General features: G+C 33.3%; 1 protein-coding gene and 1 long non-coding RNA gene across 6 annotated transcripts in view; one reads left to right on the forward strand and one right to left on the reverse strand.

Moving 5' to 3' along the window:
* Positions 1–16,090, forward strand: part of LOC134807687 (uncharacterized) — a 179,477-nt gene that overhangs the window by 94,526 nt on the left and 68,861 nt on the right. The window lies entirely within an intron of this gene.
* Positions 11,269–16,090, reverse strand: part of TYRP1 (tyrosinase related protein 1) — a 1,163,994-nt gene continuing 1,159,172 nt past the window's right edge. For all 4 annotated transcript variants that reach the window (XM_063787982.1, XM_063787981.1, XM_016960586.3 and 1 more), the window contains 2 exons: positions 14,567–14,713; positions 11,269–12,372 (listed from right to left, as the gene is read on the reverse strand). In XM_063787982.1, coding sequence (XP_063644052.1) covers positions 12,167–12,372; positions 14,567–14,713 — 353 coding nt within the window. In that variant the 3' untranslated portion in view covers positions 11,269–12,166. The remainder of the gene's footprint in view (positions 12,373–14,566; positions 14,714–16,090) is intronic.

Raw genomic sequence — 16,090 nt, forward strand, 5'->3', positions numbered from 1 at the left:
CTAAAACAGTACTTTGAACTTATAAAATAATTTCACTAGAGATCTTCAAAGATATTCTTTAAAAAAATTTACTTAAGCAGAATTAAAATTATTTAATGTTTTGACAAAGTACAAAATAAAGTCTCAAAAAAAGTTGACACTGTCCCAACCTTATTCTCTGGAGAACACTGATAGATGAAATTTAATCTTGAACTATGAGAGTGACATGATCAGTTGGGTTAGTCATAAGGTTATGGAAGAAACTTGAGTAGACTAAGACTTGGTGCCTAAGAAAGGCTAATAATTTGCCACCCATCCAAACTAAGAAATGAATAAATATTCATCCATTATAGTTGGCAGAGTCACTTCCATCATGGTAATTTTTTTTTTTTTTTTTAGTTTTTAGTTATTTCTAAGTTCCTGTCTGTGATCAGAGAGGTACCTGATTTTGCCATAATTGGAGAGGTTTATCTGTGAGGTCATTAGAATTATATTTCTGAATTTTCCACTGGTGTTTTTCAGACTTTGCTCAGGTAACAGAGTAATGGTAGAGATATGAGATGTAAAGTGCACTGGTTGGGTCTTCGGAGGGTAGGGATTGTGCTGGCTTTGAAGTATGAGCTCTGAAAAGGATCTCAAAGATCCTATCAACTTGGCATTGCTTCCTGATTGCTCTGTATGTGATTATCTACCTGATCCAGATCTCCAGCGTTTTTTGAGGACTACAATCATACCAGCAGGAATTTAGACACATACATCTATCCATACATTCCTTGTGTGTCATATAAGAATTGGATTGAGGGTTTCATGGAAAACTGACAGAGCTATTTACATTACCTGAGATTTTGAATAACAATAATTTATATGATCTCCTCAGAAACATGTTTTGCTTAAATTACATGTCAAGGTATTTATTTAGAGAAATATGATGTCACAAAATATTCACAACTGTTGAAATAAATAGTCTATACAAGTCTTCATTGTTTTGCTTTGATTTTTCAGATTTCTGGGGCTTTGACAGTTTTCAAAATAAAGCTTGGAGAAAAATTACAAAATAGGGCGTAATGAATTTCTTAAATACACTGAAACTATCGGTGCAGGCGTGTCACTATTACTTTCCTGGTTTGATCACTGGGAGTCATCCAGCTGATACACAGCCTCCTCAGGAAACTTAATTTGGAGAGAAAATAGAGAAGGATTCTCTATGACTGGAGGAATGTGGATGACAGTGTTTTAATAGAATACATGTTATGATAAATGTCAGTCACACACTCATTAACATATTTGTATCTTGTGTTACTTTAAAAATTCTGTGTTAGTCTAATTAAACAAATCTACACCGTTGGTGATAAAGGTATAATGCAAGACTTCCTGCCAATGAGCATTTTAAATTGAGCCAATTATTGTAATGGGTATCAATAATTATCTACAAAGTTTATTGAAATTTTAGAACATTAATGTCTGTCCACAGGACACGGTAACTTATGATAGCCAATAATGAATGATAGGGCTTTCCAATGCCAAAAAAAGATGGAAAAAACAATGTGTGTTTGTAGAAATATATCATAGCCATATCTTGTTCTTTCTAGTACAAAATCTATTCTGTCATCTGCAGATGAACATTCATAGTGGCAAATTTAGTTCAGTTTTCAAAAAAAATCTTTCAAATGTATAAATAGTATGGACTAGCAGTAAACATTTATTTTACTGTGCTCCTACTTTTTTCATTAAATCTAAGCTTTAAAAGTTCTGGGAGTATACTGACACCTAGAGGAAAACAGCTTTAGGTATCATTTATTTCCAGTGGTTCTTACAGCCGCTTGTAGATAGAAAAAACTCTCATGGCTGGGGCTTATTTACAATGCCTTTTTTTTTTTTTTCTTTTCTAAGTAGACTTTAAATTTAGTTTCTATAGGAGTATCTCATAGTAAAAGGTATAGAGTAATATGGAGGAAAGAGAAGGAAAAATTAAGAAACCTCATCCTTTAATGAAATAAGAATTCATACCAAGATTAAACAGTATCCTTGTCACTCAATAATGCCCTGTTCTGAATGCCACAGTTACTTTCTGAAGTTAGTAGTTTGAAGATAATTTTTTAAAATAAATTGAAGGCAGATTTTTTTTACAAGTATATATTACGCAGTTTATTTGAAAGAATGAAGTTTGTATTGGAACAAAATTACGGTATTATACATATATGCCTAACAGTTTGGGACTTGTTCTATGTCTACACATGCTGTAAGAATTTATTTATATATTTTAAGTCTAATTTGGGGAATCAGAACTAGATATGCATAGTCTGATTTTGCCTCAAATACATGTTCTTTTAGAGTTTAAATTGAAACATCACAGTCACTCAGACACCGAACAGGGAGCACTAAACGTATTGGGAAGGGTTTCAATCTTTCCATGGTAAAGGGACATAAATACAACTTGAGTATGGGAGAGATCTATTTTGAGCTTGCCTCACAAAGCTGTGAAAGCACAAAAGAGGCAGACGGCGCAGCCACAAATGAGGCTACTGAAAGGAATGTTGCCAAACCCAGGAGCTCCCACAGCTATTTGCATAAGTGCTAGCAAAGTTCCTCAGCCGATCTGGTCCTGCACCCCAGACGCGGAGAAGCAGATGAGGCAGCAGATGACCATTTACACTGCCAGGGTGTGTGAACCAGGGAACATCCCCCACATTACTCACTAAGTAATGAGGAGGGGACTTAGATATGTTCCACAATTCAGATGGGCCTGCCAGTTGGCCCCTGGGCTTCATTCTGTGTGATCCATACACAGCAGAGACACTCAGGAGGCAATGCAAATGAATCAACAGACAGCACTGAGGTCCCAGCAGCAGCAGGCAAGGTACTGCCTATGCAACAGGGCGTGATGACAGATAATTAGCTGTGACATGCCCTTCAATGGCAGTAGGATGAGAGTGTTCAGTTGGAAACCCGTGTGCAACATGGTATCACGAACCAAGAGATTTAACTTGGGAACCAAGAGATAAATTCTTTTTTTCCAAATCATTTTTTTTAAGGAGGTAGCTGGAAAGAGTTAAGTTTTCATTATTCTAGGAATAAAAGTTAAAATTTGTTAAGCAAGTACTACATTTTAGGTATTGGGAGATATACTTACCATTATGACTTCTGATGTTCTAAAAATCACTATTTTGTAAGAACCGCCTTTATTTTACAGATAAAGAAAACTGAGGCTTAGAGAAGTAATGCAACTTGCTCAAGGACACATTGCTAATAAATGGAAGAGACAGGAAGCCAAACTAGGGCTGTTTGAATATAGAATTGGTCTTATCATGTTGCCTATCACAAACAGATGTTGACTTATTTCCCCTAAAGGAAATTTGATAGAATGTCCTCTCTTGGCCTTTTCTTCTAGTCTTTAAGTTTCCCTTATGTTGTTTATATTTTTATGTGCCATTTTTTTATTTCTTCTTCAAAATGTTGAGTTTGTTATTTTAAAAAATCACTCCAAAGGATACTACTGAAACAACTGGAAAATTTGAATATGGGCTATATATTAGAACATAGTATTGCATCCATTTTAAATTTCCTGACAGTTGTATTGTGATTATGTAAGGGAATGCCATTGCTCTTAGGAGGCACATACTAAAACAGGGATAAAAGGTCATAATATCTGCTATTTACTTTCAATTTTGTTCAGGAAAAATGTTCATAATAATGATACGCACATAGGCATGCATGGAGATAGAGTAAAAAAGCAAATGTGCAAAATTTGACAATTGTTAAATCTAGGTGCAGTGTCCATGGGAATTTATTTTATTCTTGCAATTTTTCTCTAAATTATAGTTTTTTCAAGGTAAGTTAAAATAATTTTTTTAGGCTTCTCAGGCTAGTTTTGAAATCTTTAAGTGTACATGTACACAGTTAACTGTGATTTCAGTATTTGTATTCTCAGCAGCTGAATGCAGCCGATTCCCAGAGCTGGCTAGCCCTTTCACCCTTGTCAGAAATTATCAATGTCTTTGGTCCTGGCATAATCATCTATTGTAGGTGGAACCATTTGGGCGATATGCCACTCACTCTTCATTCTGTGGCCCGGAAGGGCTTTATGATCAGTGATCATGATGAAGGGGGATAATGTATACAAGAGAGTTTTAGTCGATAAAGAAGATACATTTTTGTCATTGCTATTTAGTTGGAAATTTCAGCCATGTGGAGATTATTAATCACACAAACCCATTTCTACTCAAATGAAAATTTCATTTCTTCTGCTTTCAAGAATGACATGAACGTTTTTTAAAACCAGAAAAGGAATAACAGGTGTCTTCACTGTTCATTTCAGTTGGAGGCATTTGATGTTCATAATCAACATTTTGAAATATGTTCAAAGGTGCCATCTTGTGATAATATTCTATTCAATTTTTAGCAGATATAGTGGCAAAAGTCTGAGTAAATCTGAAGACCAGAAGGAAATAACAATGGAGAAATACATTTTAAAACATGCCAGAAGCCTATATTTTGGAGCATAAATAAAAAAGAATGCCAGAGTGTATTTCCATGTGTAATTTACTTATTTAATCAAAGTGCTTAATGACTCTTCTTACTCATTTTGCTAAGTTTCTATTTGAAAGCCATGTCCTTTTTTCTCTTTTCCCCAGATTAGAAGTCTAAATACTTCTATATAATAGGAGGACACCTTAAGAATGAACTTCTGCTTTAGTGTTATACATTCTGAAATAAATCATTCTTCACCGAGGTTTCCAGAAGCATCACCTGCTTTGTAAAAATTTTTATTTAAAAAAGTCAAGGCTGAAAAAGAATGATCAAGGTCTCCTGCCCCAGCTTTTCCTATACACAGATGACACTTTTTCATACAACTTTTCCAGCTCTTCAAATTATTTCTTCTAATTTTGCCTCTGTTTTTAAATGTATTTTTATCTTTTTAAAAAATTTAGAGACAGTAAGTTTTGATATTCTACCTTGGATGATGAGGACTCAGCTTTTATCATAGCCTTGCTCACCAACATATTTTACTTCATCCTTGCTTACATTTTTCAATTTAGTTATATCATATTTTTGTTATTATTTAATCAATTTCTTTTACTATTTAGATGGAATTTTTGTTGTTTACAGCATACTACATAGTACACTACAATGACTTTCTTTTCTGAAACAAATGGCTGTTTCCCTAGAATTAATAATTATCCCACTTTTTAATTTGTTTGGTGTTTTATAATCCTTTTTGGATGAATTCCTCTAACCTAATAGAACTGAATATATCCTTTCGACAAGGTATTTTACTGTCCACACACCTCCAAGGTATTTACTGCCCACACACAAGATATTTTACATTCCACACACCTCCTATGGAGATATAACTTTTACATTCTTCTGTCTCCTTCACTTGACATAAAATGTAGTTTGTGTTCGATCATTTCTTACTTTATGTTAGGTCATTTCCAATAGATAAGAATTTTTTTCGTGAGTTGCAGACATTATTTAAGCTAGCTCAGGTTTGAATCTTTCTTCTCTAGCAACGGTGAAATTTAGAACCTTTACATTCAAATCATTCAGGGCTACAAGATAGGTCCTAAAGTAAAGGTGTATATTACTGGTATCCCCAGGTATAAGAGAAAGACAATTTATTAGTTGATAATGGTGTGTTTATTTTGCATAATATTCGTGAATGTGTTTTTTTCTCTTTTCTTGTTATTAAAAGCAGACAAATCAATAGATTTGCCTATTTAAGCATGGAATAATAGAGAATAAAATTGTAAGATTGTAGAATTCTTTAAGGCCATAGGAACTATTGACCTACTTTTCTTGATTGTAGGGTACGTTTTTTCAACAATAGAAACATTTGCATTCCCAGAATATTGCTCTCTAGATAATCAGTTTTTTAAAAATTTTGATTTTCTAATCCTCCTCTTTGCCCTGAGATCATAATTATTATCCTTTATTTGCATTGACATCATTCTTCTCTTCAAACCGTTATTATTGTTTTTAATAAGTATTTATCCAAAGCTTATTACATGCAAGACATTCCACTAGGATAAGGATAGGGAACTATACAAAGATTTGGCTCTGTTTTCCCAAAACTTTAAAAATGTACTAAGAAAATAATTATACAATTAATGCATATCTTATTCAAATCAAAATTCAAATTATTTACTTTTTGAGAGCATGTCGTGTGATACCTTATGTACATAATTACATATTTCCAAACTTTTTTGAGGCTTAAGTTATCTCTGCAAAAATTTCTAATAGATATGAATACTTAATTAATCCTGTATTAATTCTATACATTCAGTGAACAATATTTATTTCTCTAGGAACTTATCAATCTCATCCTCCCATCTTTCTAATAACTGTATTGTGTCTCATTTATCTTTCAATTTCGTATATGTATGAAATATTTCAGTAAAATGGGTCTATTCATTCTTCCCCCTTGTAAACATTTACTGTTCACTGCACTAGAAATTGGTGAAACAATGTTAAGTAGCCTAGTTATTCTGATCTTCATGATTATGCGACAAACACATCTTCTTAGTGTTTCATGCTGTTATATCCTTGCCATATCCTGTAATTTCTGCATTATCCTGTATTCCCTCTTACCAAATGAAATGATTTCTGGAGGAATATGAAAGTAAGTTCTTATTAGCTGTATTGTCTTGTACGAATCTGTTCACCTCCATGTAATGCAATTTATTCATCTGAATAATGAAAGAGCCAGACTGGACAATACTCAGATTTATTCCATCTTTATAAGAAAGTTTCAATAGGAAACTTTTGAGAAATATGCTGTGCTGAAGGATAAATGAATTTGGCTTAATTTCTACTTTGCTAAAATTCCGTACCACATTTACTACCCCATAGTTATAAATTAGGAACCAAAAAACCAAAGAAAACATGGGTAAAGTATGGCTCCTAGTGTAATATCTTGATAATATTACAGTAAATATGGTTTTTAAAAATCTTTTGGGAACAAAGGTTTCTTTAAGAACACTCACTTAAATGCAGGAGAATTGAGGGGATTTGTAGGGGCCTCAGTCCTTGATGAATAGGGACAAAAATAACTGTAATAGAAGCCTCAGAAATATAAAAGATCATAAGGGACTTTTATTTACAATTATGTGCCAAAAATTGGATAATATAGAAGAAATTGATGAATTCTTATAAATATACAAGCAGTATGGTTTGGCTCTGTGTCCCCACCCAAATCTCATCTCTGACTGTAATCCACACTTGTCACGGCAGGGACTAGGTGATTAGATCATAAGGGTGATTTCCCCCAGGCTTTTCTCTTGACAGTGAGTGAGTTCTCAGGAGAGCTGGAGATTTTTATAAGAGGCTCTTCTCCCTTCGTTTTATCTTTCCCGCTGCCTTGTGAAGAAGGTACTTACTTCTCCGTTGCTTTCTGCTTACTTGACCTCCCCGAGCACAGCCATGCGGAACTGTGAGTCAATTAAACTTCTTTCCTTTATAAATTACCTAGTCTTGCGTATTTCTTTATAGCACTGTGAAAATGAACTAATATAACGATACACCAAGACTGAATTATGAAGAAAACAAGATCCAGTGACTTGCTATCTACAAGAAACTCACTTTAGATGTAAAGATACACATAGGCTGAAAGTGACAAGATAGAAAAAGATATTCCAAAATGGTAACAAAAAGAAAGCAGAAATGGCTATATTTATGTCAGGCAAAACAGACTTAAAGTTGAAAATTGTCTCTAGGGATAAAGGTTATTATATGATAAAATGATCAATTCAGTAAGAAGATATAACAATTATAAGTATATACATATTCAATATTAGAGCATTTAAATATATAAAGCAAATATTGACATATCTGAATGGAGAAGTTGACAGCAATACAATAATAGTGGTAGACTTCAATATTCCCCTTTTAATAATGGATAAAACATCCAGGCGGAAGATCAATTTGCCAATGTTCCCCTTAATGTGTGGCCTGAAAGTTGTATAAATAGGCCAGGTGTGATTCAAATTTTACCACAAATTTCCTTTTGTGGATTAATGAAGCCCAATAGCTCACTGTTTTCCAACTTCATCAGTTGTATTTGATTTTTCCCTTTATTGGTTGCATTGCACTATTGGCTTATATTTAATTTGAAATTAAAATTCCCTGGTTATTTTGCAAAAACTCCTGCCTCCTTCTACCCTTCAATTTTGCCATCATGCTTTTTAACTACCGGATTTTGCATTTTTCCTTATTAAAGTTTATCTATTTCATATCAGACTCTGTTCTTGGTTTATAGATACATTTTTTAAATCTATGTTTTCACATTCATATTAGCTCTCGCTCAACTTGATCTTCCATTGATAGTTGGTTGTGAAAATTTTGAGCAGGCTATAGCAAAGGAAAAATACATAGCATTATTGGATATTCATGGACTTAGCTCCAAACAAATGTCTTATAAACGAACCCTGGAACAGTATTTTAATAGCCCCAAACTTATCTTCTCATGTTTTAAAATTACATGGACTTGTAAGTAAGCACTGTGTGTGAAATCTGCTTCTGGACATGAAGACAAGATATAACTGAGGGCCAAAAAAGTAATAGCTTTTTATTTTTCACGCGTAGGACAGTCAGATATTTTAATGGACTCCACTTAGACTATAAAGCTTAGATCAATTTGTAGCACTCACATGCAATGGGTGCTTATGCAACAAGAAATGGGTGCTTATGGAACAGTTTTCTCGTTTGTTATTATGTTCAGGCTTTCTGTTTCTTCTGAAATCAGTCTTAGTATGTTGTATGTTTCTAGGAATTTATCCGTTTCTTATAAGTTATCCAATTGTTGGCATATAATTGTTTATAAAAGTTTCTTCTGATCCTTTTGTTTCTTAGGAACACATTTTAATACTTCCTCTATCATTTCTGATTTTGAGTCCTCTCCTCTTCTTAGTTTAGCTAAGGGTTTGTCCATTTTTTAATTTTTTCAAAAAAACCCCTTAATTTTCTGAATTTTCTCTTGTTTTATTATTCTGTACTTATTTCTACTCTCATTTTCATTATTTATTTCTTTCTGCTAACTTTCGGCTTAGTTTGTTGTTCTCTTTCTAGTTCTTTGAGGTATAAGGTAGGTTGTTCATTTGAGATCCTTAGATTTCAACGTAGGCATTTATTGCTACAAAATTCCTTTTTAGTAGTTTTGCTGGATCTTGTAAGTTTTGATATGTTGCGTTTTTGTTTTCACTTGCCTTGAGATATAATTTAAATTCCTCTATGATTTCCTAATTGACCCAATGGTTATTTAAGAGTGTATTGTTTTTTCATCATTGTGAATTTCCCACTTTCTTGCACTATTGATTTCTAATTTTACTCAATTGTGATCTTAAAAGATCTTTGAAATGACTTTTATCTTTTTAATGTTGGGGGGACTTGTTTTGAGGTCTGATGTAATTTATCCTGGAGTATGTTCCGCCTGTGTTTGAGAAGAACATGTTGCTGAAGTATAAGAATATTCTACTGCTGTTGAGTGGTATGTAACGTATATGTCCCTAAAGTCCAGCTGGTGTACAGTGTTGTTCAAGTACTCTCTTTCTTTATAGATCTCCTACCTGCATGTTTTATACATTATTGAAAGTGGAATATTAGATTCTACTACTAGTATTGATATCAATTTCTCCTTTCAGATCTATCAACATTTGCTTTGTATATTTAAGTGCTCTGATATTGAATATGTATATATTTACAATTGCTATATCTTGTTAAATTGACCCTTTTATTATTATATAATGAACTTCACCTCTAGAGGAAGTTTTTGACTTTGTCTATTTTGTCTGATAGGATAGCCTCCCCTGCTTTCATTTTTTTTTCTTTTTACCATTTTCAGAATATCCTTTTCCATCTCTTTACTTCCAGCCTATATGTATTTTTAAATCTAAAGTGAGTCTCTTATAGACAGCAAGTCACTGGATCATGTTTTTTGATTCATTCAGCTACTTTAAGCATTCTTATTTGGGATATTAAGCCATTTACATTAAAATAATTACTGATTGCTGAGGACTTACTAACTGCCATTTTGTTAATAGTTTTCTGTTTTGCTCTTGTTTTAATCCTCTCTCTCACAGTCTTCCATTGTTAACTGACGTTTTTGTAATGATTTACTTAAAGCTATATTTATATTATAATTTCAATATTATATAGTATTTATAATATAAGCTGTATTTATTATATTTATAGATGTGTACAACTTTATCTTATAATTATGATTATTTAGAATTAATGCTTTGAAACAAGACTTTCTCCTCTCTCCCACAATCTATTCCATATTAATGAGTTTCTTAGCTTTTAACCGTTCCAAATTATTTCTCATCAACATTATTTGTGAACAGCACCATCACTGCTATATTTATAAATATACAGCTTGATTATGACTCTCCCTGTTTCCTATTTCCCATGGAATTAATTCCAAGTATTAAGAATTGCATATAGGACACTCTGGTTTTATTTCCAATTTATCTATCTTTTTACTCCCCTCCATAAAAACTATACTGTAATCACACTGACTTATTTTATATTTTAAAAAGTTCCATGCTCTTTTAAACTTCTGTGCCCTTGTCCATGCTGTGACTTTTGAATAAAATGCCCTTCTCTGCTTCTATATTTGGTAAATCCATTGGCAGTCCTTGAAGTACAAGTCAAACATGACCTTCTCAATTTTACAATTCTTATTTTCTTCTCTCCAAATCTATAGTGCCTTGAAATATTTGATATCTAGTATGTGCTTAATAAATGTTTCTGAAATGAGTAATTAGTAAATCTACAAAAATATAAAGTGAGGTATTTAGTTTCATTGATGTTCTATATAAAAAGGCATCTTACATTACACAGTAATTTCTTTGAAAAGCTGTGAGTATACTGTATTTTAACAAATCGCAATGTATTCCAAGAGAATAAATTGAATAATGCTAGTGTAAAACATCCTATTGTTATATGCATGCTCTTTGATATATTTTATTTGTTTATCTTGTGTATATATAGCCTTAATATTTTTGAATACAGGAAAACCCAGTAACCAATCAATCAGGGATACATAACTTAAACTTGTTTCTGTTTGCAGAATTTAGAATCTCAGTTTAGCCATTTTCTATAGTGCATGATTATTATTGTTATTATTTATTTTTACCAATTTTAATTAAAATGTTCACTTATGACCACCTTATACAGTTCTTTGGAAGATTGTTTCATAGCACAAGATCAAAAAGAGAAAATATATTTCATGTTAGAAGAGAAGGGAAAAAATAGCATTCATATAGAACCAGATAAAAAAGAAGACCAATGAAATAATATGTTAATATTTTACTTGGAAAATACATAAAAGGCTGATAAATGATAAGAGAATGCTATTTAAATTAAGCACAGTGATTGGAATACTATTTATAGAGCAGTATAAAACATGTTCTCCATATGCCTTCTCCATGGACCTCTAAGACGTTAGAAGAGAAATTAGTAGGTGAAATGTAAGGATAGGTAGTTCCTTTTTCAGTGAATTGAGAGGCAGGGAAACACAGTGGCAAACACAGGCAATATCCATTGTTGCTTAAGAAAGTGAAGATTTTCCCTCTCCAAAGTTTGACAAAGATGGGGATTTTGTTGTAGCCTTGAACCTGAGACTAAATAGTATATGTTGACTAAATAATATATTTGATTGGTCTTCAAACTGGAACATTAATTTGAAAAGGTTAATCAAAATTTCATTGGTTTGTAACTACACATAATTTTCTTTAATTAATCACTGTGGTTTTCTTTAAATCTGTTGACAAATATCCATGAATGGAAACGTGTTTATGTTTTAACATTTTAGAAATGCCCATTCATGTATTTTAAGTGGACGTTTACTATCAAACATTATTTTCCTTTACACGTAAACAAAGCATGGTAGTTCACTTATATCTTCACATACTCAACCTTTAAATCATGCCAAAGATCTTCACACTATCCTTAAATATCATGGAGTTTAGTGTCATTCACCATTTTAAATAGAACTGAAAATTAAAACCCATTGAAAAGATTCTGAAAGGGTCTTCCCAGCTTTGAAAAGTATGCCTGGAACTTTAATTCTAACATATGCTTGTATTAGAAAGAAGGTAATAAAGTGAAAGAAAATACAGTTAATAACTCAATCTATTATATTCAACCAGGTGGTTTTGTGATACTAATGCATAAGAGAGTAGGGCATTTGTTAGACCACAGACTGATTAGGATTCCGGAGTTTTTCATATTCTTCAGCATAGCATTGATACTGATCAGTGAGGAGAGGCTGGTTAGCTTCATCCATACTGCGTCTGGCACGAATCAGATAAGAAGCAGTCCCAAAAATGAGTGCAACCAGTAACAAAGCGCCAACTACTGCTATGGCAATTATCTCAGGTACACTAAACTCCCGACCTATTTGGAAAGGAAGATAAAAATAAAAAGACAAATATTAAAATAGTTATCACCAAAAAGTGGACACATGAAATTTAGAAATGTCTATTTTAACAGAAATCCTCATATTTAATTTACATTGGCCACAAGGCCTTGAAGCCACTTCCTGATTTCTTTTAATGAGTGGACCCTATTGGGATAGTCACTGTTATTTCCATTTCATTTTGTGAAAGTGAGAGAATGATGACTCAATGAGTCTGAGTCACTTACCCAGGTCACTTGGTTGGTAAGCAATAAAGTTGGCTTTGGAGCCCGGGTATTTTAGAATATAAGTCTTGTACTTTTCCACTATGCCCTACTGCCTTTGTTGGGGAAAAGATTTAAACAAAAAACTTTTGAACTTCAAAATCTCATAAAAATACCTAAGAGTATCTCACTCCCTTTTCCTTTAAGATAGATAAATGCAGGCAATATGGTATAGTAGAAAAATTGGGTATATACCCAGTAATGGGATGGCTGGGTCAAATGGTATTTCTAGTTCTAGATCCCTGAGGAATCGCCACACTGACTTCCACAATGGTTGAACTAGTTTACAGTCCCACCAACAGTGTAAAAGTGTTCCTATTTCTCCACATCCTCTCCAGCACCTGTTGTTTCCTGACTTTTGAATGATTGCCATTCTAACTGGTGTGAGATGATATCTCATAGTGGTTTTGATTTGCATTTCTCTGATGGCCAGTGATGATGAGCATTTTTTCATGTGTTTTTTGGCTGCATAAATGTCTTCTTTTGAGAAGTGTCTGTTCATGTCCTTTGCCCACTTTTTGATGGGGTTGTTTGTTTTTTTCTTGTAAATTTGTGGGAGTTCATTGTAGATTCTGGATATTAGCCCTTTGTCAGATGAGTAGGTTGCGAAAATTTTCTCCCATGTTGTAGGTTGCCTGTTCACTCTGATGGTAGTTTCTTTTGCTGTGCAGAAGCTCTTTAGTTTAATTGGATCCCATTTGTCAATTTTGTCTTTTGTTGCCATTGCTTTTGGTGTTTTGGACATGAAGTCCTTGCCCATGCCTATGTCCTGAATGGTAATGCCTAGGTTTTCTTCTAGGGTTTTTATGGTTTTAGGTCTAACGTTTAAATCTTTAATCCATCTTGAATTGATTTTTGTATAAGGTGTAAGGAAGGGATCCAGTTTCAGCTTTCTCCATATGGCTAGCCAGTTTTCCCAGCACCACTTATTAAATAGGGAATCCTTTCCCCATTGCTTGTTTTTCTCAGGTTTGTCAAAGATCAGATAGTTGTAGGTAAGCGGCGTTATTTCTGAGGGCTCTGTTCTGTTCCATATGACTATAAATCATGCTGCTATAAAGACACATGCACACGTATGTTTATTGCGGCATTATTCACAATAGCAAAGACTTGGAACCAACCCAAATGTCCAACAATGATAGACTGGATTAAGAAAATGTGGCACATATACACCATGGAATACTATGCAGCCATAAAAAAAATGATGAGTTCATGTCCTTTGTAGGGACATGGATGAAATTGCAAACCATCATTCTCAGTAAACTATCGCAAGAACAAAAAACCAAACACCGCATATTCTCACTCATAGGTGGGAATTGAACAACGAGATCACATGGACACAGGAAGGGGAATATCACACTCTGGGGACTGTGGTGGGGAGGGGGGAGAGGGGAGGGATAGCACTGGGAGATATACCTAATGCTAGATGACGAGTTAGTGGGTGCAGCGCACCAGCATGGCACATGTATACATATGTAACTAACCTGCACAATGTGCACATGTACCCTAAAACTTAAAGTATAATAAAAAAAAAAAAAGAAAAATTGGGGCATATTCCATGGGCCTAAGCTCAAACTCATTCTCTTCCCTCATTAGAAATGTGAATCTGTAACAGTTAACCTACTTAAGCCTCAGCTTCCTTATTTGTGAAATGAAGATTTTCATACTCACCCCAAAGCATTGTGAGGATTAAATGAGATAGGGTGCTGTACAATAAGATCAATATCAGCTTAGTGTGGACTCTCAACAAATATCAAATTCCTTCCCTTATCCTCAAATAAAAATACAAATGAAAGTTTCCAAGTCCAAATGGAAAACATAGCTTCAGAATACCGTGATTACTCTACTTGAAAGATAACACATTTGCTTTTGGAAATTATCACAGTAAAAATACACTTTCAACACTCACTTGGCCATTGAATTTCATAAGTGTATCCCAGGTTGTCTGGAGCAGTAACAAACATTTCTGTGTTGGTGACTGGGGGCCAGAATGGCACCATGTTGTATTGTCTATTATGTCCAATAGGGGCATTTTCCAATGGAAATGTGGATATATCTAAATTATTCCAAAGACAACGTATTAATAAACATAATAAAATTAATATTCCTATCATTATTGAGTTCTAAAGGCATCCAATATTCAAGGAGAACATGAAAAAATTTTATTCTTATTTTACACTGACTAAAGATATGAAGTTTCACTACAGCAGGATGAGAAATTACGTAAAACAGAAAATGCTTTGAATACAGTACCAATATACCACTTAATAATAAAGAGAGTTTAAAAGCAGGGGAGTTTTGGTATTTCATTACCTGTGGTGATCTTGAATAATTTTTAAAAATTACATAAAGCAATTTGAATAAAATTCATTAAAATGTATTTTTCAAAGCCAAAGAAAACATAAACCTGTAATTTGCTGTGGCATACAGCTCTGCCTCCTGTTATCCCTTTGACCTTACTATCTCTCACCACTCTCTCCCCAGACCCCACTCTACTCCAGCCACAGTTGGCTCCCTGTTCCTTTGTCTTAGGACATTCTTCTTCCATATATCTACACAGTACTGCCTATCCTATTTCCTGATTTTATTTGTCTATAGAGACTTCCACCATCTAACATGCTGTATATGTATTTACGTATGGTTATTGTCAATTTTATCAACAGGAAGAAAAGTTTCAGGAAGAAAATTTGTTGGTGAATTTTGTATAGCATCATATTTCTGGTACCTTGAATACTGACCAGGAAATAGTAGATTTGAAAATAATACATATGAAAAGACTTAAGTGTATGTGTGATTACTTCATTTCTCTCACAGCTCAAAAAGTAAAGTAGTGATCACTCTTGGAAACTTATAAACTGCTTCTTCTGAAAATACACTGAACTTCTGGGCTGCTATATTTAAAACTTAATTCATATAATTCTCAGTTGAAATAAAAGAGAAGGAATTGAATTGAATGTGTATATAGATCAGAAATGTTAGTAAATAGAAATTAACATGGTAGTAACTAGAGTTTGGATGCTCTCAATTGTACTATTTCATGTCTAATGAAAGGAACCTGTAATGGACATTAATATTTGAATGACTCCACTTTTCTTTATCATCTGTAAAGTGTAATTTTTGTTCCTTTCCAAGCCTAATAATTCTATTATTCTGCAATTTGTAAAGAGCTTTCTATATTTGTAAAAACCTTTCAATCATTTTGAAAAAGAATTCCATCCCTCCACTCCTAGACTTATTTTAAACAAGACTCTTGCTTTACAGACAGTTTTATAAATTTTTTTAATCTTTCTAATTTTTCTTTCTCTTCTTCACAGTTGTTTTATGACACTGATTTCTAAAACGTATTTGCAGGTACAAGGAATATTTAAGAAGGAGGCTAATTGTTTCAGCTTAGCTTTCATGCAACTTGCAAGTGTTTACATTGACCTATCCT

This window comes from Pan troglodytes, chromosome 11 (assembly GCF_028858775.2).
Source record: "Pan troglodytes isolate AG18354 chromosome 11, NHGRI_mPanTro3-v2.0_pri, whole genome shotgun sequence".
In the NCBI taxonomy this organism is placed as follows: Eukaryota; Metazoa; Chordata; class Mammalia; order Primates; family Hominidae; genus Pan; species Pan troglodytes.